Source organism: Gymnoscopelus microlampas, assembly GCF_963454915.1.
Source record: "Gymnoscopelus microlampas genome assembly, chromosome: 6".
NCBI classification, from domain to species: domain Eukaryota; kingdom Metazoa; phylum Chordata; class Actinopteri; order Myctophiformes; family Myctophidae; genus Gymnoscopelus; species Gymnoscopelus microlampas.
This window is the reverse complement of record NC_139943.1, coordinates 49,760,149-49,785,478: the sequence shown is the minus strand read 5'-3', so window position 1 is coordinate 49,785,478 and position 25,330 is coordinate 49,760,149. Positions and strand designations below refer to the sequence as shown.

Below are 25,330 nucleotides of genomic sequence, written 5' to 3'. Positions count from 1 at the left end.
TTAGGGGGTCGGGTTGTAGATTTTTCCCATTTTATACTTAGTTGTGCGGCGATGGCACAGAACCGTAAAATAGCCGATCTACAAGCTCACAACGTGTCGCGCAGTCGCGCTGCGACACGCTGTGAGCTTGTAGATCTGCTATTTTTCGGCTTTAGACTTGCGGTTAAAAAAGCCCCAAAGAAATCGTAAATCAATCATAAAATCGGCTTCCCAAAATGTTGATGTCCTCACAACTATAGTAATACAAACGTGTGTGTGTGTGTGTGTGTGTGTGTGTGTGTGTGTGTGTGTGTGTGTGTGTGTGTGTGTGTGTGTGTGTGTGTGTGTGTGTGTGTGTGTGTGTGTGTGTGTGTGTGTGTGTGTGTGTGTGTGTGTGTGTGTGTGTGTGTGTGTGTGTGTGTGTGCGCGCGCCCCATCCACAGGGGGACCTTGACATGGGAGTGTTTGTGTCGTCCCTTATCACACGCACACCCGCATGATGTCAACATTACTCCCTCTCATGTCATCTGAGGAGGGGTCCAAAGCTGTTCATATCAGACCAAAACATCTTATAAATTACAGCCATAAGCGTAAGCACTGCCAGCAGGGGTTCAATGACAATCACATCCCCCGACAGCCTGCTGACGCTAATCGGGCGAGTCATTCAAATCTAGACTCAAAACAAAAGAAACTATTGCATTGCATGTTCTCCCCGTGTCTCCTAGGGTAGTTAATACCCTCACACAAACATGTAGTAATCCTGGTCTCTATATGACAGCCGGGGCGCCTGATGGAGGGGAAGGGAACTGGTTGGAATAACGTGTTCCTTCCACGCGCTACGTCCAACCGGGGAAACTCCCCCCTGTCAGGTGACAAGAAGGTCAGTTGACTCTCATGCATTGAAGGAGGCATGAGCTCGGCCCTGGCCTCTCTAGGCTGGTGAGGGGAGTGTAGCGCCCAGGATCACTTAGAAAATTGGCACCGGGTGAAAAAAAAAAAGGGTTAAAAAAATCGTGGGATAAAAAATATAAAAAAAAAAAAAAAAAAAAAAAACTATGAAAATAAAACATCCCGTTAATATTACGAAAAGCAATATCTGTATTTGTTATATCCTGCTGTAGATCCCTGTTTCTCAATGTCTGGACCACCAGGGGTCCAAATGGGCCCTTGTTGTGGGTCTGTAACTCTGAGAGTGTGCAAAAGGAACCAAATGAACCCGTGCGGTTTAAAAACAACAAATGGATAAGACACACAGACAAACACACACATACAAAAAAGGCAAGGGCTTGTTTGCATTGTGGTCCATTAAACTTTCGACACTCAAACAAACTGGACAGACAGCAGCAGTGCAACAAACTAACAGTGCTGTAAAAATGATAGCAAAAACATCATATTCCTTTTGCAGTCTGCAGTCTGCGAAACACATTGAATTATTTTGGCTGCAAAAGGAATATATTGGTTTTATCATTCACAGCAAGCATTCTCTTTAACCCTTTAAGACCAGGAACGAATCTGTGTATTTTTTATTTATTTCTTTGGCTATTAAAAAATAGCAGATATACAAGCTCATAGCGCGGCACCGAGTGCTGCGCTGCCGCGCTATGAGCTTGTAGATCTGCTATTTTTGAAAAAAATCGTTAAAATGTGTGTAAATGTTTGAATATATACTTCTTTTTTTTTTTAAAGCGAACATTTGTAACTCAAATCTTTGCTTCTGGGGGATTCTCCAAATGTCTTCTAAATCCTAACAGTTGTTTTTTTTATGTATTTGGCCGTGGACCCCCATCTCAAAATATGTTGTTCCAGGGACCCCCAGAAGTTGTAACAGAGTCAAAAATGTTCACTTAAAAAAAAACTAAAAAACATTGCACAGATTTTCACGATTTTTCAAAAATAGCAGGCTTATATCTGCTATTTTTTTTTAATAGCCAAAGAAATCTAAAGTGACACAGATGCGTTCCCGGTCTTGAAGGGTTAAGGAAAGACTATTTGATTGATGTATCTGTTGTTTGCAAGAAAACAAAAGAGACATTTTTTTGACTGGTGTTTGGATCAACTGTTGTTGTGGTGGTGCCGGGGAATCTGATTCATGTGGATCAGAGTGTGCGGAATGCTTTAGGGTTCTGTAAACAATCAGCTGTCGCAATCACATCAAATACATTCATACATGCTGCGGTTTCATCCCGTCTGCCAAATGTCAAAAGAGCTTTGGCACATGAGGGAACGCTCGCATTTTTGCAGCCTGAGGCTCAACAACACTGAGCTCTGCCACGGTCAATTGGTATTGGCGACAAACCCTCCCACAGTGGTGGAAAGTAACTAAGTACATTTACTCAAGTGCTGTACTTAAGTACAATTTTGAGGTAACTTTTTACTCAAGTATTTCCATTTCTTTAATACTATTACGACATCTCCTCCACCACAATTATTTGATCATTTAAGTTACTAGATGTAGATTACTACAAAACATGACCAATTAATAACCATGTAAGACCTAGTTTATACTAGTGATATACTAGTTTATACTACTGAAACAGTACTTTGTTTCGATTATGCTTTGTTTATTTGTATACATTGTTTACATTGTGGTATTGATACTTTAAAAACTCTGAGTACTTCTTCCACAACTGCCCTCCGAGAAGAAAGAAGAACGGCGACAGTAAATTCAACATCAAATTATAGTGTTGGTGCTTTGTAATGGCGTATTAATGTTGTCAGTTAGTTATCAAACACTAGGGACTCTGGGACTGTCAGGAATTGTGCAAGGCGCTGAGCAACTATGTGTGCTGGAGATGGAAAGAGTCTGCAAGCCTGGGTTATAATTATGTTGATGAGGAGGAGGACAAGTGTCAAGACGACTCACCCCTCAACTTTCTCCTGCATAATAATTCCTTTGAATCACAACAAAGTACTTTCTGACCACACTTCAAGCCCTGGCTTATAATGCTAGGGCTTCAGGGGCTTCAGAACAGAGCACCCCAAGCTTGTGGGGGCACCGAATGCCTGGCCAAAACTAAAGAAAGACCGGACTATAGGCTCTATGCACAGCAGCCATATTGGACAGAAATTGGGCCCCTGCCTTGCTTCCTTCACAGGTGTTACCAATGACACTAATGAAGGCTCTGTTCCATTTAGTGTAGCACAGTAGTTCTCAAACCTTTTCATTTCAAGGACCCCCATAACTCTGAGAGTGTACAAATGGAACCAAATGGACCCGGGAGGGTCCATTTGGTTCCATTTGTACACTCTCAGAGTTACACCCTCTCAAGGAACCATGAGGGTCCCTGGACCACACTTTGAGACCCACTAGTATTTCTAGTGAGCCAACATGCACAATATCAACACCCTGACTCTGTTTGACCAGAATGGAACGGAGCCTTCATTAGTATCATTGGTAACACCTGTGAAGGAAGTCAGAAGAGGCCCAATTTTTCTCCAAAATGGCTGCTGTGCATAGAGCCTATTGCAAGTAACGGTGCGGTGCCGAAATACTGTCGGGGGGGGCGCTGCCGAAATACCGCTACACAGGTGTGTAAATGCCCCTCCCCCGCAGAGCAGACTGATTGACTTCCATTGTACGTTGAAACAGCTCTCAAAGCCACTCTTTTAGTACATGACACACGAATGTGAACAACGCTGATTCTCACAATACAGTATACTGTACTGTATAACATCACAAAACCTTTAGTTTGTTTTTAATCATATCAACGTCATGTTGATTTAGCCATTTTCTGTGGAAGGAGGAAGGAAGACGGCCCAGACTGGATCCGCAGATCCGGATCTTCAAATAGTAAAATCAACAGACAACAAATGTTTCTTTGAAACAAACACCGTACCGGGTTTTGTGATGTTGTATATTGTCAGAATCAGCTCCGTTTGTGTTTGTTTAGGTGCTAAAAGAGTGACTTTGAGAGCCTGAATCAGAGACTGAAAGAGAATGAAAGTCAATGTGCTATTTTTATTAGTATAACTTCTAATCAACTGTGCAACAGAGTGATATTATGTCACCAATTGGACGGGGAAAACAGCCTTTTGTTTTAGTGCCCCAACCACTTGGAATGACCTACAGCTTAAAATTAAGATTTGTTCTCCCATAACATACGATCAATTGAAATCCTTGATTGCAGACCTACCCACAAGTGTCTGCAACTGCTTTTAAATGTGTGTTGTATCACACAAAAGGGGAAAGGTTGTTTCATTTTGTTTCTGTTTTGTTTTGTTTTATCATTGATATGAATATTGATGTGAACATGAAAATGAAATTGTACTGTGATGCATCTCGACGACACTGCAAATGAGGGCAACCTCAATGTCCTTCGAGAATAGATAAAGGTTTGAAATGAAATGAAACAAAACATATAGTCTCGGCCATGCCTTTCGCCTTGGCGGAGAAAATGACAAGGTAACTATATAACCCAAACCTCAAGCAAAGTGTACCATTGCTTTAAATCCCCTTTCTCACCATTCTAGTGCTCGGTTTGAACTGCAGCAGATCGTCTTGACAACGTGCATGTGCTTAAATGCATCGAGTTTCTGCCATGTGATTGGCTGGGAGTTGATTGCCTTTCCGATACACAGCGCATAGCGTAGCTAATGGGGCTATTGTGAAATGTGTGCTGATACGAGACGAATTATAGTGCAAGAAAACATCTGCTTGGAACGAACGTCACGCTGATACACAGAATGATGAATGTGGACCTTAGAGGAAAGGAGTGACTATGGGCAGAGAGTGTTTTATTACCAGGCAGGCCGGGCAGGCAGCAACATTAGCTGACTCACTATACTGAGCTCGTCAGTTAGGGACAGCCGCCAGACAGGAGCTCTGGAGCCTCTGGCTGGCATTCCTCCTGGACATTAACCCTTTAAGACCGGGGATGCATCGTTTTAAGATGTCTTTGGGCTATTCAAAAATAGCAGATATACAAGCTCGGTGCTGCGCTACAAGCTTGTAGATCTGCTATTTTTGAAAAATTGCGAAAAATATGTGCAAGTCTTTGAATGTATTTTTAAAGCGAACATTTGGAACTCCAATCTTTGCTTCTGGGGGAGGTCCCTGGACCAACATATTTTGAGATGGGGGTCTGCTCCTAATTACATATTGGCGGTTCTTGACATGAAAAGGTTTGAGAACCACTGATATTATAGCAACAAAAAAACAACAACTTAGGATTTAGAAGACATTTTGTAGAATGGGCCTCAGGTCTTGCTGGGTTAAATCTCACAGCGACTGACTGGGTGAAAAGTCTTTTTACGTGGGCTTCACGTGGGCCTATCGATTGGACCCATTATATACACCTCTCTGATTCACTCCCGTGCTCCTCTGTTTCTCATTATATCTATTGGTATGAAAATGTACTTAAAGTACCAAAAGTAAAAGTACTAACATTTTGAAAATAGCAGATCTACAAGCTCACAACGTGAGCTTGTAGATCGGCTATTTTCAAACAGCCTAGGTATAAAATAGAACTGAAGTGGTTAATGTATGTTTTATAATATCATAAGAATTTATATCTGAAAAGTAACTAGTTTTCAAATCATTGTAGTGGAGTAAAAGTACAATATTTGCCTCTGAGATGTAGTGGAGTAGAAGTAAAAGTATTGGAAATTGGAATTACTCAAGTACAAATACCTCAAAATTGTACTTGAGTGCAGTACTTGAGTACATGTACTTAGTTACTTTCCAGGGGGTCCCCAGCTTAATACCAGTAAAGGAACCATCCCTTAGACACCCCTTATGGTTCCAGACTCCAGTTACGGGTTACATTTGTACACTCTCAGGGTTAAACTGTGTAGCTATATTGCAGATGACTGTCCATAGTGGCCTAATCATGTATAAATCCTGAAATCAACAAGGTTGAGAAACACTTGATGTTATCAGTGGTGCAACAAGTACTCACATTCCCCTTACTTAAGTAAAAGTATCAATACTGCAATGTAGAAATACTCTGTTTGTTACAAGTAAAAGTCTGGAATTCAAAAGTTACTTGAGTAAAAAGTGAAAGGGTATTGGCATCAAAATGTAGTTAAAGTACCAAAAGTAGAAAGTACTCATTATGCAGAAGGTCCCATAAATTCACACGTTTTCAAATGTATGACAATCTTTTGAAAATAGCTGATCTACAAGCTCACAATGCGTCGCATCGCGACGCATTGTAAGCTTGTAGATCTGCTATTTTCAAATGGCTGAAATGTATATAGTCTATCTACAAAGTCTACAAAGTAACTAAAGTATTCAATGAATTGTAGTGGAGTAAAAATTAAAATATTTGCCTCCGAGATGTAGTGGAGTAAAAGGTGAAGGTACAGAAATGTGAAAATACTCAAGTAAAAACACCTCCGAAAAGTACAGTACTTGAGTAAATGTACGTAGTTACTTTACACCATTGGATATTATGCTTGTCATTCTCCTGTTTCTGGTACATTAACCGCACATTATTTTAACCAACACCCTGTGACAAACAAAACAAAAACAAAAAGATCTGGTAAAAGATTGATGGCTAAGCACATAAAGATGCACAACACGCTGGTGTGAAAGAGGAATGAATGAGGCTAATACCTTCCTGTTCTCTTTCTGTGCTATTGGCTGTTCTCTTCTTGTTTTCATCAGTTAGCCTACCAGTAACTGACCTCTTCTTGCCAAAACACCTTGGAACCCAGAGAGATTACAAAAAATAAAAAGAATACCCTGGATAAATCCCAAAGGAGCGGAATGCCAGAGCCCTCACACTGACTAACAACACTTTAGATCTCGGTCCCCGTCTGTCTCTCTTGTGTTTCTGTCTCTGTCTGTCTCTCTTGTCTGTCTCTCTTGTCTGTCTGTCTCAATTTCAATTGAATAATTCAAAGGATATTTCAGATATCAGATAGTTAACCTTTTAAACCGTCAATATTTAGTCAGCTTGACCAATGGCTCTGTACTTGCTCTGCTCTTTTTTCCCCCCTCTACATCAAATCTCAGAAAATAGCCGATCTACAAGCTCACAACGCCTCGCGCCTCGAGGCTTTGTGAGCTTGTAGATCGGCTATTTTAGATCGGCTATTTTCGGCTAACGTTCCCCATCACATAAAAGATTTGGCGGACCCCATGTTGTAACTCTGAGGACCCCCTAGGGGTCCCGGACCCCCTGTTGAAGACCCCTGCTCTACAAAATGATCATACAACAGTACATCAACTGACCTGCATATAGGTGCTCCCTCCTGTCCTCCCATCAACCATGTTCACTTTAAAAGTCATTTCAATGAGTGACACTGCGGTGCAGCGAAGTATAAACTACACTACCACGGCTGTGCTGTCTGCTGCCTCTCTTCGCAAAAAGAACGGAGGAGAAAAAAAAGCTAAATTGAAAGAACAGAAGTGCCTTAAATCTATTCACTGTTGTTTTATCAAACGAAGCAGAGCAGCCTGGCTGTCTGGGTGAATCACTGTCTGTCTGTCTGTCTGTCTGTCTGTCTGGACACCAGACAACTTTAAAATGCATTAACCAATTAAGCCCCCGGGCCTCTTTTATACATTGGCTATTTGAAAAAAGTACTACAAGCTCAGTACGTGACTTTCAAAAGACTTTTTGAAAAGGGACAATCTGCAGAATGAGTGCATTTACCGTGACATTTTAGAGTTAGGTTGATGTTTATAGGAAATGATTCCGATTAGGGTTTGCAGGGTTAGACATTTGATTTAGAACAGTGGTTTTCAACCTTTTTCGTGCCAAGGACCCCTAAATTGATATACATTTGGCCGCGGAGCCCCATTTGAAAGTGTTTTGTGCCAGGGACCCCCAGAAGTAAAGATTTGAGTTAAAAATGTTGGCTTTCAAAAATATATATTCGAAGATATGCACACATTTTCAAGATTTTTGAAAAATAGCAGATCTACAAGCTCATAGAGACCTGTACAGGTAGACTAGATAGATAGATGATTGAATACTTAACCCATTAAGGCCTGTGGCCGATTCTACATCGTCACAATCATTTAACCACTAGTGGTTAAAATGATTGTGACGCTACGTTAACTGATTTCGCTGGGGACCCCCTGGTACCTCCCCAAGGACCACTGGTGGTCCCCGGACCACTGGTTGAGAACCACTGATTTAGAGGTGGGGGGTTAGAGTTAGAGAGTTGGGGTTAGAGTCATGCCTGATTTATGCTCCAATGTCACGCACCGAAAATAGATGATCTGCAAGCTCCCAACATGTCGCAGAGTGCGGCACGTTGTGAGCTTGTAGATCGGCTATTTTCAATGCCATCCTAAAATGTTGATGTCCTCACAGGTATAGTAATACAAACGTGTGTGTGTGTGTGTGTGTGTGTGTGTGTGTGTGTGTGTGTGTGTGTGTGTGTGTGTGTGTGTGTGTGTGTGTGTGTGTGTGTGTGTGTGTGTGTGTGTGTGTGTGTGTGTGTGTGTGTGTGTGTGTAGCCTGGCTGTCTGTGTGATGCATTGTGTGTCTGGACTGGAGAGGAGGCCTGATTTCCATCTCGCTGGATGAGACGGTGCTGGTGTGTATGTATGTATGTATGTATGTATGTATGTGTGTGTGTGTGTGTGTGTGTGTGTGTGTGTGTGTGTGTGTGTGTGTGTGTGTGTGTGTGTGTGTGTGTGTGTGTGTGTGTGTGTGTGTGTGTGTGTGTGTGTGTGTGTGTGTGTGTGTGTGTGTGTGTGTGTGTGTGTGTGTGTGTGTGTGTGTGTGTGTGTGTGTGTGTGTGTGTGTGTGTGTGCGTGTGTGTACGTCTTGTGTCTTGGCAAAGCAGCAGCAGCAGTAGAGCTCGGCTTGCCTTCGTCTAGACGACTCATGTAAACATGTCTTAATGAGGCAGGCAGCGTAGCTCCGCCCCCCCCACACTGAAAAACCACACATCACAATGGCACTGCACTATTTTTAACTTTAAACAGCCATGTCACCTCTGTTTAAAGGTAGGGTATAACAGGGTTTCCTGCAAGAAAAAAACTCGCGCACGCAGGCTGCACGATACGGACAACATGTCATACCTCAATATTTGTGAAAGCTAAACATTCTTCAGAAACTGCATATTACAGTGCCATGGTGGTATAAGTTTCTGATGTTTAGTCTCTGTGGTGTAGAGTTCAAAGGGAAGCACACACGTCCAAATAATCAAAATTACAGGTGCTGGGCGAAAATACGTACACTTCAGCGAGGAGAAAGATGTCAGCAGCACACTGTTTTGCAGCTCCCAGGAATACTTCTATTTAGGACAATGTTTCGGGTCTAACATGACGCAAGCAAGAAGGCGTGCTATATACAAAAACAGTGGGCCGAGCCCCTATCATACACAGCTGATGTAATCTGTTTATATGTTTTTGTATAATAGTCTCTGTGGTGTGCCTAAACTTAACTGGTCTGTCTGAATCCCTGGGCAAGTGATGTTGTTGTTGTTAAAACGAAACGTTTTTGTTAAAAAGTGAAAACTTTTATAATAGTAATGGTAAAGAGAACCCCACAAAGATCATTTATCAGCTTGCGTTCAAGGTCAAGTCTAGTCTGCTCATTGTTTTGTTTCATCACTTCCATTTCACTTGTCTTGTTTATCCTGTACAAGTTCTCTCTCCTGATTTATCGGATGAAATGTGTCCCACTTGAAAATGTTTTTCTGTTTACTGAATCGCTGGAGACTCTATACACTGCAGCAATACGTAATAGCTCAATATAGAGTTACATAACACTTATTTTAACAAAGTAAAACATGACTTACTGCACCTTGTAAGTCACCTGTGGCAACAAGGTGACTAAAAGGCGTTATCTGTACTTTTATCTCTCTTGATGCTGGCTCTGGGAGCTACAGTATGCTTTAAGAGTGTCTATGTATTTGTGCAAATGGCAAATAAAGTCTAGTATGCCTGTCTGTCTGTCAATCAATCAATCTAGTTACTGTTAGTTCAACTATGCTTGCACCTCATGGTTCATTAACATCACAATGGCACCGAAATCTAAACTACAGATCTCTCAAAACAAACTAATAAGACTATACTACGCCTCAGGCTCACCCCCAGGGCTCACCTTCTCCCAGCTAGTCTGGCTTGGCTCAAGATACAAGACAGAGTGCAACATCCCTCAATGGATCTGGTCTTCACGTTGATCCTCAGAGGATCAGTGCTCAGATACCTGTCAAACTATACTTCACCAGAGTGAGTGATTCCCACAGGCATATAACACCAGCAGGAGATTGGAGAACTGACCTTGTTCCCCCAAAATTCGGCTCAAACATGGGGGGGGAAATGCATTCTACTATGTTGACACTATAATGTGGAATTAACTAACAAAACCCATTAAAGATCTCGACTCTACCCAAAGTCAAAACTAAACTAATAATAATAATGGCTGGCCTCAAAATAGTTTAACTCCTTGAACGCCTTGGTAAAAGCATCCTCTGCCCCCCCACCCCTCTTATGTAAATATACCTGTTGATGCTACTGAATTTTGTATTGCATTATATTGTATGCATGACCCATTAAGACCAGGAACACATCCGTGTCATTTTAGGCTTCTTTGGCTGTTAAAAGATAGCAGATCTACAAGCTCATAGCGCGGCACCGAGTGCCGCACTATGAGCTTGTAGATCTGCTATTTTTTTTAAACCATGAAAGTTTGTGCAAATCTTTGAATATATATTTTCAAAGCAAACATTTGTAACTCAAATCTTTGCTTCTGGGGGTCCCTGGAACTAAATATTTTGAGATGGGGGTCGGCGGACAAATACATTTTGGGGGTCCTTGACATGAAAAAGTTTGAGCACTACTGATGTAGCAACAGTTCTTTAAAAAAATCACACCTGTGTGAAGGTAGCGGCGCCTTTGATACATTTTGTCATCAATAAGTGTTTATAATGTGTTTATAGCCACGTGTCACGTGAAGCTTGACCAATCACTTTGTTGACGTGTCTGACCAATCAGAACGTTGACGCAAAAGCCAGGTATAGAGCAGGATCCGCGGCTAGCACCGCTAAAAACTGTTAGGATTTAGAAGACATTTTGTAGAATCGGCCTCAGGCATTAATAGATTAAGTATTCAATCATCTGTCTATTGTCTATCTATCTATCTATCTATCTATCTTACATATACAGGTCTCTACTGTATCCCTCGTACACATGTGTATCTGATCAATAACAGTACTTTGTTCAATGTAGTGTCACTGGTCAGCCCAAAGAGACCCCTGACCCAACTCAGTTACCTTAGATCAGAGGGGTCACCACCTCCTGTGTGAGTGAGTCAGTGTGAGTGTTTGGGGGTCTGGGTTTGGGGTCATATCCCACGCCTCTGTGACCCCAGAGGGTTGTGAACTATAACTCATAGGAAGCACCCCTGACCACTCCACCAGCAAATACTATACCATCACATACTTAACCTTTGACCCTCTTATGCACAGTACAGAGGGAGAGGTGAGGGGATCACTTAAGTTGTTCTCAAAGTAGGGGTCTCTTTCTGTCATAGTGACATTGTCCTGCATCAGATCATGTGTCCCTATCTAAATCAGGGTCTCCAATAGCCTCTTCTGGGTTTTTTTTCAAGGACCCCCCAAGGACCCCCAGAGGGTCCTTGAGAGGGAGGGTCCCCTCACAAGTTTAACCACTTTAACTTGTATACTCCGGCTACTCAAAAACAGCAGATCTATAAGCTCACAATGTGTCAGATGTACTGTGTTCAGTGTGTTGTGAGCTTGTAGATCTGCCATTTTCAAAAGATTTGGAAAAATCTTGAAAACATTTTACAAAATATTGGAATCATTTTTTACATCATTTCTTATCAGATGGAGGCAAACAGGGGGTCCGTATTAATGACTTTAGAACGTGTTAGAGAACCTGTTGCCTCACATAATAGCCTGATCCTTTCAAAAATCACAATGTCAAATCCAGATCGGGTCCAATGTGTTTACACTCAGGGTTGCTGCGCACCTGGCTGACTGGATTTGGGTGATCACTCTCTATCATTGTAATCTGTCCTCCCTGTCATGTTATTACCTGTCTGTCTGTCTGTCAAGAAGAAATGGAAACACGAGAGAGATCAACTAAATCAAAATCCAAACACACCGAAAAGTGCCTTCAGTTTTAAATGACTTGACAAATCACTGCAGTCACCAGTCACCTCTCATTCATTATCCGTTTGTTCTGCTTTGAATGAATCTCTGGCGAGAAATAAAGCTCTCCGATCTCTACAAAACAACATTCGTAGGCCTACTTCCATAAAATAAAAAGTTATAATAACAGTCTTGGGTCAAATATGAACGCAGAGTGTTGTTTTCTTCCCCGTCCCCCCCGTCCCCATTAACAAACTAAAAGGTAAGATCTTACCTTGTCCGTGTAGAAGTCCCAACAGAGCGCACAGAAACACCGTTATTATGATCCAGGGAGACATTGAATAGAGAGATCAGATTCTAAAGCAAACACCACAAAGTAGTTCAACAGATTGCTGATGTTTTGGGGACTAGGTGTGAATAAACAGCCTCTCTCTCTCTCTCTCTCAGTGCTCTGTGAGGTCTCTCTCTCTCTCAGTGCTCTGTGAGGTTTGAGCTGAAGCTTCTCCTCAGTGAGTTAGTGATTGAATGAAGGATCTCTACACAGAGTTAGTTGTAATTATGTCTCGGAGAGGAGCGGAGGGGCGGTGCATGTATCCATGCTGCTGCTGGGGGCATTACTATGATGCAGTGGTTCTCAACATGTGGGTCGGGGACCCGTCTTTGGGTCGCGGAACAATTTTTATGGGTCACGAGTGAGAGTCAAAACATTAAAAAAAAACTTTTTTTTCCTGAATAAAAAAGAATGTCAATGATTTTTCAAAATAATTTCATGAATACATATAAATAATGATCAAAGACATTCCATACATTAGAAAATAAATGTTTAAAAAAAGTAGTGAAAATAGCAGATCTACAAGCTCACATTGTAGATCTGCTATTTTCACTAGTTTGGGTTGGGGGCTAATTTCTTTTGGGTATTGAGCTAGCCATTGCTCTGTCAGTGGTGGAAAAAGTATTTTATTTGAAGGCAACTTTGAGCTGTGTTTGCATAACAAAACAATACAGCCTTTACATTGTTTACCCATCATTTACTCCCTCTATACCAGCAACCATCAGCCATTGCAGTAGGCCTAGTGTGGTGGTACCAAAACAAACAGTGAAAACACAGATTTGTATTATTTTTTAGTATAGTATTTTTTTTTGTGCACACTGTAATTCATAATATCTTTAAATAATAATAATAATAATAATAATAAATACCACAACGACCCCCCCCCCCCCCCCCTCCTTCAACTTTCTAATGGTAGTTTAAATGGTAGTATGACGCATTCTTTGCATAGTTTAGATATGTTGATGTCAGTACGGAAAGTGTTATGTGTTTGCAGGTTTCCTCGCTTAATTTTATTCAATAACAGCTCTATTTTACCTAAGGGGGGAAAATTATACCAAATTAAACCAAATGATATGGTTTTCCACATTTTGTATTTTGACAGATTGGCCCTGGGCCAAAAGTCATAATGTTTCTCAAACTTATCTTGAACTGTTGAATGGAGGGCACTCATACACACTCACACACACACACACACACACACACACACACACACACACACACACACACACACACACACACACACACACACACACACACAGGAATCCACCATGTAGGCAGAACCGGGCAAGGAATGGAGAAATAATTGCTAGACTACACATTATAATAATAATTTTATACCAACTAAGGTCCTCTGCAAATTCAATCAGTCTACTGGTTCTGGGCACAGTGACAGCTGAGGCTAAATGATGGTTTTAATCAGAAGCACATGTCTGCTAGGTCTGGCTGCACCACACGGCCATATAGTCTAGATTCTAGAAACATCACGTCGCTGTCTGGCAGAAACCTTGTATCTCCATATTCAAACTTTGTGTTTTTTTTTTCCCGTCAGCAGCCATATTGCAAGGAAATTGGGCCTCTTCCTTACTTCCTTCACAGGTGTTACCAATGATACTAATGAAGGCTCTGCTCCATTTCGTGTAGCACAGTGGTTCTCAAACTTTTTAATTTCAAGGACCCCCATAACTCTGAGAGTGTACAAAGGGAACCAAATGGACCCGTAATACACACCCGTATGGCCCCATTTGGAACCCCCTCAAGGAACCTTGAGGGTCCCTGGACCGCACTTTGAGACCCACTGGTGTTTCCAGTGAGCCAACATGCACAACATCATCACCCTGACTCTGTTTGACCAGAATGGAACAGAGCCTTAATTAGTATTATTGGTAAGACCTGTTAAGGAAGTAAGAAGAGGCCCATTTTATTTCCAATATCAAAAGTAGAAGATCCACTTTGAGCTTGTAGATCTGCTACTTTTGAATTTGAATCCTGAAAAGTAACAGTTTTTGGACATATGACATTTCAACCCGACAGAGACTATTTGTTTGTTTGTTTGTATTTTCTCCTAAAATGAATGCCCTACTCCATCATACTAGTGTCACACAAAAGTAGCAAAAACTAGCTGATTTGCAAGCCCACAACGCAACGCTGACTTAAGGGGAGCCCCTCTCCTCTTCCTCTGTACTGTGCTTTGGAGGTCAAAGGTTAAGTATGTGATGGTATAGTATGGCTGATGGGGTGGTCATATGGTCAGCGTGCTTCCTATGAGTTATAGATCGGATATTTTTACTACTTCAGAAACAAGTTGAAAGGTAAAAAGGAAAGTGTGTCTTATCTCCATTTTTTTACTTTTTGTGTTTTTTATGTAAATTAATGCCCTACTTGATACTACAGCGTCCTACAAAGGCATCAAAAGTAGCAGATACACAAGCTTGAAATGTTTGTTTATTGATTTGAATCCTGAAAAGTAACAGTTTTGGACATACAGTATGTGGTTTCCACCCGACAGACGTTATAATATTGAGAGTGCAGGTATGTGGCCTCCTGGAGTCAGTGTGGAAATTGAGTGGCCTTCTCCGTCATCAAAGTTGCCCATCCCTGCTGTAGAGCTTGGAGATCAGTTCTTTTACCAACACCGTTATACTGTCGAGTACAGGCTTTAACCACACTGGGCCGAAACCCGTTGAGAATGTATGCCCCTCCGGATATCCGTTGTCTGAGTACTCAAGTGCTGTACCTATTGTAGTACTTGGAGGCCAGTCTACAGTATGGCGTCATATAGATGACATTAGGGATCTCCATTTATGGGCATAATATAATAGGGACACAGAGAGACAGACAGATACAGCGATCAGACAGACAAGGCAGATACAGAGATTTCACACTCTGCCCATCACTCTCTCGGGTCCACACACCAAGTTTGCAGACAATTAGTCAGACTGTTCTCGAGATATGCAAGGGATAGACACACTAAGATCTATTTTCTCAAAATCTCTCGAAAATATTTCTAAAATCCTGTATTTTAGAGAGACACGGTCGTACGACAAAGCATAAATTAGGTTCAACAACACAACAAGAATGACCTTTTAACACTGCTCTGTCCTTATCTTCTGTCCTAAAGGGGTGCAATGGAGTCATTTGATCAGATACAGGCCCTCAGTGGCCATATATAAGAGCTGTAAATAAGAGCCCTAGATTATCTCCCTCACAACTTGCTTATCCAGAGAGCACATCACAGGGCAACCTTTCCTTTCATGCCTGCAGCCAGGTTTGCACTTTTCGGAGGACTTCTTCCACCAACTCCATGCAGGATATTTAACCCATTAAGACCAGGGAACGCATCTCTTTGTCATTTTTAGATTTCTTTAACAGGAAACAGGAAATCTACAAGCTCATACTTGTAGATCTGCTATTTTTGGGGGAAAATCTTGAAAATATGTTTTATATACATTTTTAACTCAAATCTTTATTTCTGGGGGTCCCTGGAACAACATATTTTGAGATGGGAGTCCACGGCCAAATACATTTTGGGTGGTCCTTGACATGAAAAAGTTTAAGAACCACAGTTTTTTAAACTGTTAGGATTTAGAAGACATTTGTAGAATCCACCAGAAGCAATAAGATTTGAGTTACAAATGTCGCTTTAAACCAGGGGTCTTCAACAGGGTGTCCTCAGAGTTACTACAGGGGGTCCGCCAAATCTTTGTGTGATATATATATATTTTTTACCTTAACCACTTGAACCCTAACATCCCTTTTCTGAGGAGAACTTTAGCCAAAAATAGCAGATCTACAAGCTCACAACGCCTCGCGCTGCGAGGCGTTGTGAGCTTGTAGATCGGCTATTGTTGGCAAAGAGGTTTAGGTGTAGAGGAGAAAAAAGAGCAGACCAACAAAACAAAAAAAGTTTAATCTGAAACACAAGTTTATACAATATAGAGGGGGGTCCCTGCTTCATCTCTCTCAGCTAGGGGGTCCTTGGCCTGAAAACGTTGAAGACCCCTGCTTTAAACAATATATATATTCAAAGATTTGCAAATATTTTCACGATTTTTCGAGTGCTGCGCTATGAGCTTGTAGATCTGCTATTTTTTGAATAGCCAAAGAAATATAAAAATCACACCGATGCGTTCCCGGTCTTAATGGGTTAACAAGAACCAGCAGCCAATGAGGGCACAACCTCCATGGCTCCGAGGTGGAGGAAATGAGAGTTGCTGGGGTCACATGTTAAACTGTGTTAATCATCTTGGGGGGTGTGCTCGGGTTCTTTTGAAGCCCCCACAAAGCTTGTCTTGCCATGTCTGTGTCACTCAGCGGAGGGTCACCTCGTACAGACATCGGGGGCCGCTCTGCATGGGGGCCCTTTTCTTGGCGGCCCCCGAGGGCATTGTTGCCTGATACTGAGAGCACAGCCTGTATAAAAGCTTGTTAAAACTTGTTACTTTAACTGTACATTGAGGCTTGTTAAAAGACAGGCAGCCGCACCTCTCGCCACAGGCAATGATACAGTATAGCAGTGTTGTCAGAACACTGGGTCGGGTCCCGTTCTTGGGTCGCCGGACCCATTTTTATGGGTTGTGGGTAAATATCCCTTTTTTTAACCTTTGTTTTCTACCCCCAACAAAATATTATTTCAAAAGATATTCAAAATGTAAAAAAAAGTTTTAAATACGAATTGTTCAAAAACGCATATAAAAAAACTATCCATAAATAAATTAAAGAAACATTAAGAAATAGAGAAAGAAATAAGCTCACAACATGCCAATCTGTCTCAAGAGACTGTACAAAGCACTGCATACAGTGATGTTCCTTTATCTTACAATTAAGAGAAAATCAGAATTCAAAATCACAATGTCATGTTTTATTTTACCCTGTGTAAACAGCAGCAAGTTAACTTGCATGCACATAGAAGAATGCTCAGACATTTTGACTCTCAGTACGTATTTACATATATTACAAATACATCATAAGAAAAGAGCTTATAGTGACTGAGAAAACGTTGTAGAATTAAACTCTTTTTTTTGTTTAGCAAAAATAACATTGTATGACATGGACATGGTACTGTCAGCCAGACTACATCTCAAAAAGTTTATATATAAAAAAAAAAGAAATAACAAGCAACCAAATAAATAATAGACATAAGACGTTAACCTGTACAACAATTAAAGATTGTAGTCTACACCGTGATGATCAACCTAAAATATTGAATTATGTTGAAAATGGTCAACGTAAAAATTGAATTACAGTATGTTGAAAATGATCAATCTAAACTAAAGAATTGAATTATGTTCAAAATTATCAACCTAAAGAATTGGACCCGTTATGCAATGCTGTTCTCTTCAGCTAATACATTAAATAGTCTAATGCACTCGTGCTTCTCAACAGGGCTCCAAATGGACCCTGGGGCGCATGCTACCATTTCCGGTGATCACCCTCTCACCACCATGGTTTGAAAACTACATGACGTCACTGAGCCGCGGTGATAAGCGACTCACCGCTCACCCCAACACATATCTCTGTTTTTACTAACCGAAACCACCGGACTATGAGCTCCTATTGCATAGGTTCTCAACCTGTGGGTCGGGGCAATTTAAGGACTTTTAAGACCTTTTTAATACCTCAAAAATTAAAAATAAAAAGATCATTACTGCATCAAAAGTAATCAACAAACTATACTATATAACTGGTCAAACATTGGCCAAATAATATAAGAGGCAAAAAATTGGAAAATAGCCAATCTACACGCTCACAGCGCCTCGCTTTGCGAGGCGCTGTGAGCTTGTAGATCTGCTATTTTTACAATATTTTTCTGTGGAACCGAGTCAAACTAAATGTAATGCCTACAATTCAAAGTGCTTGTCAGGGTGGGGGTCCCCAGTTCAAATAGGATTCTTTTGGGCGGTCGCGGCCTGAAAAGGTTGAGAACCACTGGCCTATAGTATCATAATCACCTTTTTAGGTGAAAACGTTTCCACCTAAAAAGGTGAAAGGGTGATCAGCTAAAATGGTAGCGTGCAGCCAACTTTACAAGAGTCCATTTGGGTGGGCCCTGGGTGGTCCCCGGGCCCCATGTTGAGAACCAGTAGGCGTAAAGGGTGTATGAGGCTTGCTGAGATTCCTTTGACATGGTCTTGGTTTGTAACAGATACATATAACACACAAACTATGTACAAATAACAAAGCTATATCCTACAATATGGTACATTGGTAATACTTTAGCAGGATATAGAAGACAACAGCAAGGCTAGCCAATTAGCTGCTACCCTGTATGCAGTACAGTAAGTACTGTAAGTAGCCTGCAGTACCCTGGACTATGGCGTCACTGTCGGGCAGAAACCTTGTATCTCCATGTGTCAATTGGATTGGATTTATATGTTTTTTTTTCGTAAATGAATGCCCCACTTTGTCATACTACAGCGCCACACACAAGTAGTCAATCTACAAGCTCGCAACAACGTGAAGCTTGTAGATCTGCTATTTCTTAAATTTAGATAAAAAGTAACAGTTGTGGACATACAAGGTTTCCTCCAGACAGCGACGATAATGTAGAATGTGACTCCCTGTAATTAAAGGATATTGCCAATGTTTTTTTCATAGTTGTTTCCATTGGAATACGTGAATACGCAGTAATACTAATCACAGAAGTACTGCATGTCTACATCAGCGCGCAGAGCAAGATTTGTTTCGTATTATGGTATGTAACCAGGTTTAAACAATTGTGGATTACATCTGTTAACAGTATCCTTTAAAGCTAGAATCTGTAAGGTCTTTTTTGTCCGTTGTCTCGCCCTCTCGATGCAGACTCAGAGATATAATTACGACGATGTCAGAACTACAATAAAGACACTGGCACTTGTACCGTCCAATCCAGTGCTCTGTTTGTAAAAAAAAAGAAAAAGAAAGAAAGAATTATTGACGTTGTCAACCAGTAATGTAGGTGTCCCACCCACCAGGGTGTAAATGTCTCAATGGAAGAGTAGGCAGACCACCTCCAACCACTGTACATGTAGTTTATATTGTATGAACATACTCTACCATATTGATACCATGGGTAAAATAACGCTTTATTCATTAAAATAAGTCCTGGAATGTAGCTTTAAATCCCAGTCTGGTTCTTATTTCTTGAGGTATTTCTTCATATTCATACTCGCCATTATATACAGTATATACTACAGTATATCCCATAATAACAAACACCAAGGAAAAAGCGTGATCATTTTTCATGACCCGACAATAACTGTGTTAATCACCTGTGTGCTGTCATGGGTTGGATTTGCTCGGGGTTCATTTAGTTTTAGGACATGTAGACTGTCTGATATGTTTGATAATATGACATTTTAACAATTTAATAAAAAAATACCTACAAGCTCACAATGTGTCGTGATGTGATGTATTGTGAGCTTGTAGATTGGCTATTTGTCGTATGAAGAAGTATACAGGGCTGAAAAAGAACCACTTCACCCTTGCTCAAACTCATCTTCATACATTATAATAGGCTCTATGCACAGCAGCCATATTGGACAGAAATTGGCCTTGCTTCCTTCACAGGTGTTACCAATGACACTAATGAAGGCTCTGTTCCATTTAGTGTAGCACAGTGGTTCTCAAACTTTTTAATTTCAAGGACCCCCATAACTCTCAAGGAACCATGAGGGTCCCTCGACCACACTTTGAGACCCACTAGTATTTCTAGTGAGCCAACATGCACAATATCAGCACCCTGACTCTGTTTGACCAGAATGGAACAGAGCCTTCATTAGTATCATTGGTAACACCTGTGAAGGAAGTAAGAAGAGGCCCAATTTTTCTCCAAAATGGCTGCTGTGCATAGAGCCTATTGGTCCTCACTGATGCTCATTATAATATGGCACCATTTCTGTCTACTCACTCTCTCTCATTGGTGGGCAAGATGATGCAAGAATAATGGCTTATATTTTAGCATGCTAACACTCCAGGAAGAGAAAGGCTGTAGTTTCTATTATCTCCACTGATGATGATTGGTAGGCAGGTTTCTGAATTGTCCATAGCCCATCAATGAAACAGTGAGTAGACAGAAATGGTGCCGTCTTATAATGAGCATATGAAGATAAGATTGAAAATGGGTGAAGTGCTCCTTTAGGGGCATTGTCCACATTGAACGCCTTTTGAACTGAGGAGCGCTTTGGATATCGTTGCTGTCGGCAGAATCCTCTTATCTCCATATTTGTTGTGTTTTTTTGTAAATGAATACCCTACTTACAGCGTCACACAAAAGCATCAAAAGGAGCAGACCCACAAGCTCAAACAGCGTTTCAAGCTTGTCGATCGGCTACTTTAGCCGTTTTAGAATTTGAATCCTGAACAGTAACAGTTTTGGGCAGTTTTGGACCGGACAGAGACGATATCATGTCCATAGCACTCGCACACAGCGTTCGAACCTGTTCGAACCAGTGAGGCGTTCACAGCTCAAACCTCCTGTCATGTGCATTATTAGCACACATAGCTTAGCTGAAACAATGTCCAAAAGTTGCTATTTTTGAAAAATCTTGAACATTTGTGCAAATATTTGAATATATATATATATTTTAAAGGGGACATTTGTAACTCAAATCTTTGCTTCATGGGGGTCCCTGGAACTAAATATTTTGAGATGGGGGTCCGCGGCTAAATAAATTTTGGGTGGTCCTTGACATGAAAAAGTTTTAGAACCACTGATATTATAGCAACATAACACATTTTCCAAAAAGAAGCAAAGATTTGAGTTACAAATGTTTGCTTTAAAAATATTAAAAGATTTGCCAAAAAAAAAACATGTGTTTTTTAAAAAAAAATAGAAGCTTGTAGCGTGGGACGACACTATGAGCTTGTAGATCTGCTATTTTTGAATAGCCAAGGAAATCTAAAAATTACAATTCTTTCCCGGTCTAAATGGGTTAAGTGGTTGAAAAAATGCCAAACAAATGGAACCCTGCCTACAGGCAGTGCTATGGAGTATGAGACGTCATGGAAGGAGTGGCGTCTCCCTCCTCCTCTCCCTCCTCCTCTCCCTGGGGAGTGTTGGGTGCTGCTGGGGTCTGGGGGTCCACATCGGGTGCTGGGTTGTGGGGGTCCGCATTGGGTGCTGGGGTCTGGGGGTCCGCATTGGGTACTGGGGTCTGGGGGTCCGCAGGGTGCTCCCTCACAGCAGTAGGCGAGGGGGGAGACACAGAAGGAACATTCCCAGCAGCCTCCATCTTAACCTGGGAGAAGCTCTGTCCAGGGTACAGGACGTTCAGCTCGTCTTCAAAGTGCTTCTCCAGCTTCCTGCCGGCCGCGGCCACCTTGCTGTCGGCCTGTCACGACAAATCAACAAAAACATGGTTTTAATGTTACTCATTTATTGCATCATTAGATCGTCAAGTACATGACCGAATAGCACTTATAATATCGTTGCTTTCGGGGCAGAAACCTCTCATCTCCATGTTCTACATCTTTGTGTTTTTTCATAAATGAACGCCCTACTTGATCATACTACAGCGTCACACAAAAGCATCAAAAGTGGCAGATCTATTATAACGTTGCTGTCCGGCAGAAACCAGCTAACTTCATTTTTAATTTTTTTTCCATAAATCAGTGCTATTGAACACCCTTTACGTCTGTGTGTTGATTAAAGCAATATTGAACCACTGAAAATGATTAAAAAGCGCTTTTGACAAAAGCAGCTAACTCCATTGGATCCTCAAACTTTCTGCTAAACCATGGGTTCCCAAACTTTTCAGCCCGCGACCCCAAAATAAGGCGGAAATTGACTCGCGACCCCACCTAAACCTGGAGGTAATTTATGCACATAAACTTGCACGTTCGGTGCGCATTTGTAATGTGTTAAAATGGTAAAATGTACCATTTGTGATCATTTTAGATGGTATTTCATCCAGTCTGTTGAATAAATTTTTTTTTTTTTTTAATTTAAAAAAAATGTACAACCCAAAATAATTTTGTGACCCCACGTCAGTCTCCCGCGACCCCAAGTGCTTTGGGAACCCCTGTGCTAAACCAGCTAACTCCACCAAAGGGGGGTGGAGTTAGCTGGTTTTGCTGACTCCAGGCTCCACCCCCTTTGTGAGCTTGGAGGGCCATTCAGCTGTTCTTATCAAAGATAAACGTCCGAACTCCACTTTTCGTTTTGTTTTTGTCATTTCCCGATTTTTTGGGGGAGTTTGCTGGTTTCTGCCGGACAGCAGAGATAAGCACAAACGCAGTGCAAAGCGACATGTTTTGAGCTTGTAGATCTGCTACTTTTGCTATTTTTTTGTAAAGTAACCGTTTTGGACATAATGAGGTTTCCACCCGACAGAGACGATATAATAGTTGGTCCTCACTGATGCTCATTATAAGATGGCACCATTCATATCTACTCACTCTGTGTCTCAGAGGAGGGCTGTGGACAGTTCAGAAACCTGCCTACCAGTGACATCATCGATATAGGCAGGTTTGGTCATTTCAAACGAGATTTGTTTTAATTAATGCAATAATGTCTTCTATTTCAGCATGCTAACATTCCAGGAAGAGAAAGACTGTAGTTTCTGGCTACAGCCTTTGGCTTTGAATCCCCATCGATGATGTCATTGGTAGGTAGGTTTCTGAACTGTCCACAACCCACCAATGGGACACAGAGTGGGTAGACAGAATGGTGCCATCTTAGTGAGGACCAATTATGAAGATACGGTTGAGAATGAGTGAAGCGCTCATTTGAGCCCTGTGTACTTCCTCAAAAATACATCTTCAAAATAGCAATGCAATGTGTTGTGAGCATACAGATTGGCTGAGTGACCTTTTTTTTTTGTTTGACACGTTTTGAAATTGCTTGAAAATAGGGACACCAGTGTTAAGAGATATTTCACTTTCAAACATGTTTGGGGTCATTTCTCAGACTTTTGTGAGCACCCCAGACAGTTTTTATGTTGCTTGATTCAGTAATTAGATATTTGATATTCATTTTATCAGACACGCCCCCTTCCAATACAAACCCATTGTAACTTCAAACTCCATTTTAACCATGGATGCAAAGAAAACCCGTCCTTGGTTCTGGTGACTGAAATTGTCCTAATACGTGAGGGGGACGTGTTTTTTAAATTACTTTTTTCATTAATTTCATTAAATCTTTTCAATTTCCAATTAAAAACTAAAGAAAAGTGAAAAAAGTCATTGAAAAAACACGGCCCCCTAAGACATTAGATGGACAATATCAGTCACCAGAACAAAGGACGGGTGTTTTCGATTAATCTATCATGGTTAAAATGGAAGTTACAATGGGTTTGTATAAGAAGGGGGCGTGTCTGATAACATTTCTAAGTAAATACTGAATCAAGCAGTTTAAAAACTGTCTGGGGTGCTTACAAAAGCCTGAGTACTGTAGACATTGAAATGACCCTGAACATGTTTTAAAGGTGGAATATCCCTTTAATGTGGTGGGCAGGCTTTCACTGGCCCCTGGGGAATAGCTCCAGATCTAATAGGGCCAGCGACCTTGAACAAGGTCACAGACACAGGAGCACGTTCCTAACATGCACGTGTCAAGTATCCACTGACAAGGCTGCAAGTCATCAACACTTTCACAAGGGCTAAGAAACACTTAAAAGTCACCCCCAAAAGTCACCAAAGACGTTTAGAAGCATTGTTTGGATTATTACGCGTCGCTTGTGAATAACGTCACTGTCAGGCAGAAACCTTGTATCTACATATTTCAATTTTTTATGTTTGTTTTAGTTTTTTTGGAAATTAATTATTTCTCGTACAAAAGTGTCTTGCAAAAGTAATAGCCGAATTAAAAGCTCAGCACTTGTAGCTTGTAGGCAGTGTTGATTTTGACAGCAATTCAAATTTGATTTAGTTTTAGTCTTTTTAATAAAATTCCATTTAGTTTTAGTCATATTTTAGTCGTCTGATTATTTTCAGTTTTTGTCTAGTTTCGTCGACTAAATATCATAAGATTATAGTCGACTAAAATGTATTTTAGCGGTGCCTTGATGGCGTCGTAATGGCTGATTTTACACTTGGTCGCATGCTGAAAATAACCGATCTACAAGCTCACTGTGAGCTTGTAGATCTGCTATTTTCAGAGCACAACAACCGAGCTCAACCAAACATAAAATGTCTTAGTTCTATTGGATCTCTTCTCCACTAGTCCCTCACTAACATTTTAGTCTAGTTTTTATTTGTTGACGAAATTGTCAATATATTTAGTCTTAGTTTTGGTCATCGTAGCTTAGTTTTTATTTCGTTTTTATTTAGTTTTAGTCAGTGAAAAAAGGTAGTCGACCAACATTTTTCATCATAGTTTTAGTCGACGAAATCAACACTGCTTGTACGTCAGCTATTCTCGATATTTTTTTTATATTTTGAAAGTGGTCACGTGAGTCTGTGTTTTTTTTTTATATAAATATTGAATAGGGAAAAGTATTAACAAGAGCTTGTGACTAAATCATAATAACTACACTGGATCCATTGGAACACAGGTTTTTTTTTTTTTTACCATTTCCTGCAAAGTAACAGTTTGGGACATACAAGGTTTTTCACCTGACAGTGATGATAAACTGGTGCCCTTTAGGTGGAGATCTGTACATAATGAAGTTCCTCACATTCTTCTGAAGTGTGCTCAGTGCAGAACACAATAGACTTGGAAACAAAGCGAAACAAAGTGCCCATTGTTTCAACACAGAGGGGGGGCTTCTTACCTAAGCGGTTCTCAAAGCGTGGTCCGGGCCCCCCCCCCCTCGGCGGTCTTTGAGAGGGTTCCAGGAGGTCCCCAGCAAAATGAGTTAACCACTTAAACCCTATAAAAAACGTCTGAATCCTATTTTCACTATTTTTGAACATTTTCGCCTATAATGACATGTCCAAAATATGAATGCCAGTGGTTAATTTCACAAGCTAGAAGCTAATCCAATAAGAGGGTTCTCTCTGTCAATCTACTGTATAGACAGTAGGGCTAGTAAATTAATATTAGAATTTTGAATATTCCTTGAATATGGGAAAAATATG

The 25,330-nt window shown here is 40.9% G+C and overlaps 2 protein-coding genes across 4 annotated transcripts in view; both read right to left on the bottom strand.

Annotated features, from left to right (window-relative positions):
• The window catches only part of fbln1 (fibulin 1), a 95,602-nt gene extending 83,085 nt beyond the window's left edge, over positions 1-12,517 (bottom strand). For 2 of the 3 annotated variants that reach the window (XM_084061072.1, XM_084061074.1), the window contains exon 1: positions 12,278-12,513. In XM_084061072.1, the coding sequence (XP_083917198.1) occupies positions 12,278-12,341 (64 nt within the window). In that variant the 5' untranslated portion in view covers positions 12,342-12,513. Of the gene's footprint in view, positions 1-12,277 lie in introns of all 3 variants that reach the window. The other variant, XM_084061073.1, reaches the window with a different exon arrangement.
• Positions 12,518-21,234: 8,717 nt separating this feature from the next.
• LOC311048056 (transcription intermediary factor 1-alpha-like) overlaps positions 21,235-25,330 on the bottom strand; it is a 52,396-nt gene continuing 48,300 nt past the window's right edge. Inside the window, exon 21 of the mRNA XM_084061067.1 lies at positions 21,235-21,642. Within this exon, the coding sequence (XP_083917193.1) occupies positions 21,295-21,642 (348 nt within the window). The 3' untranslated portion in view covers positions 21,235-21,294. The remainder of the gene's footprint in view (positions 21,643-25,330) is intronic.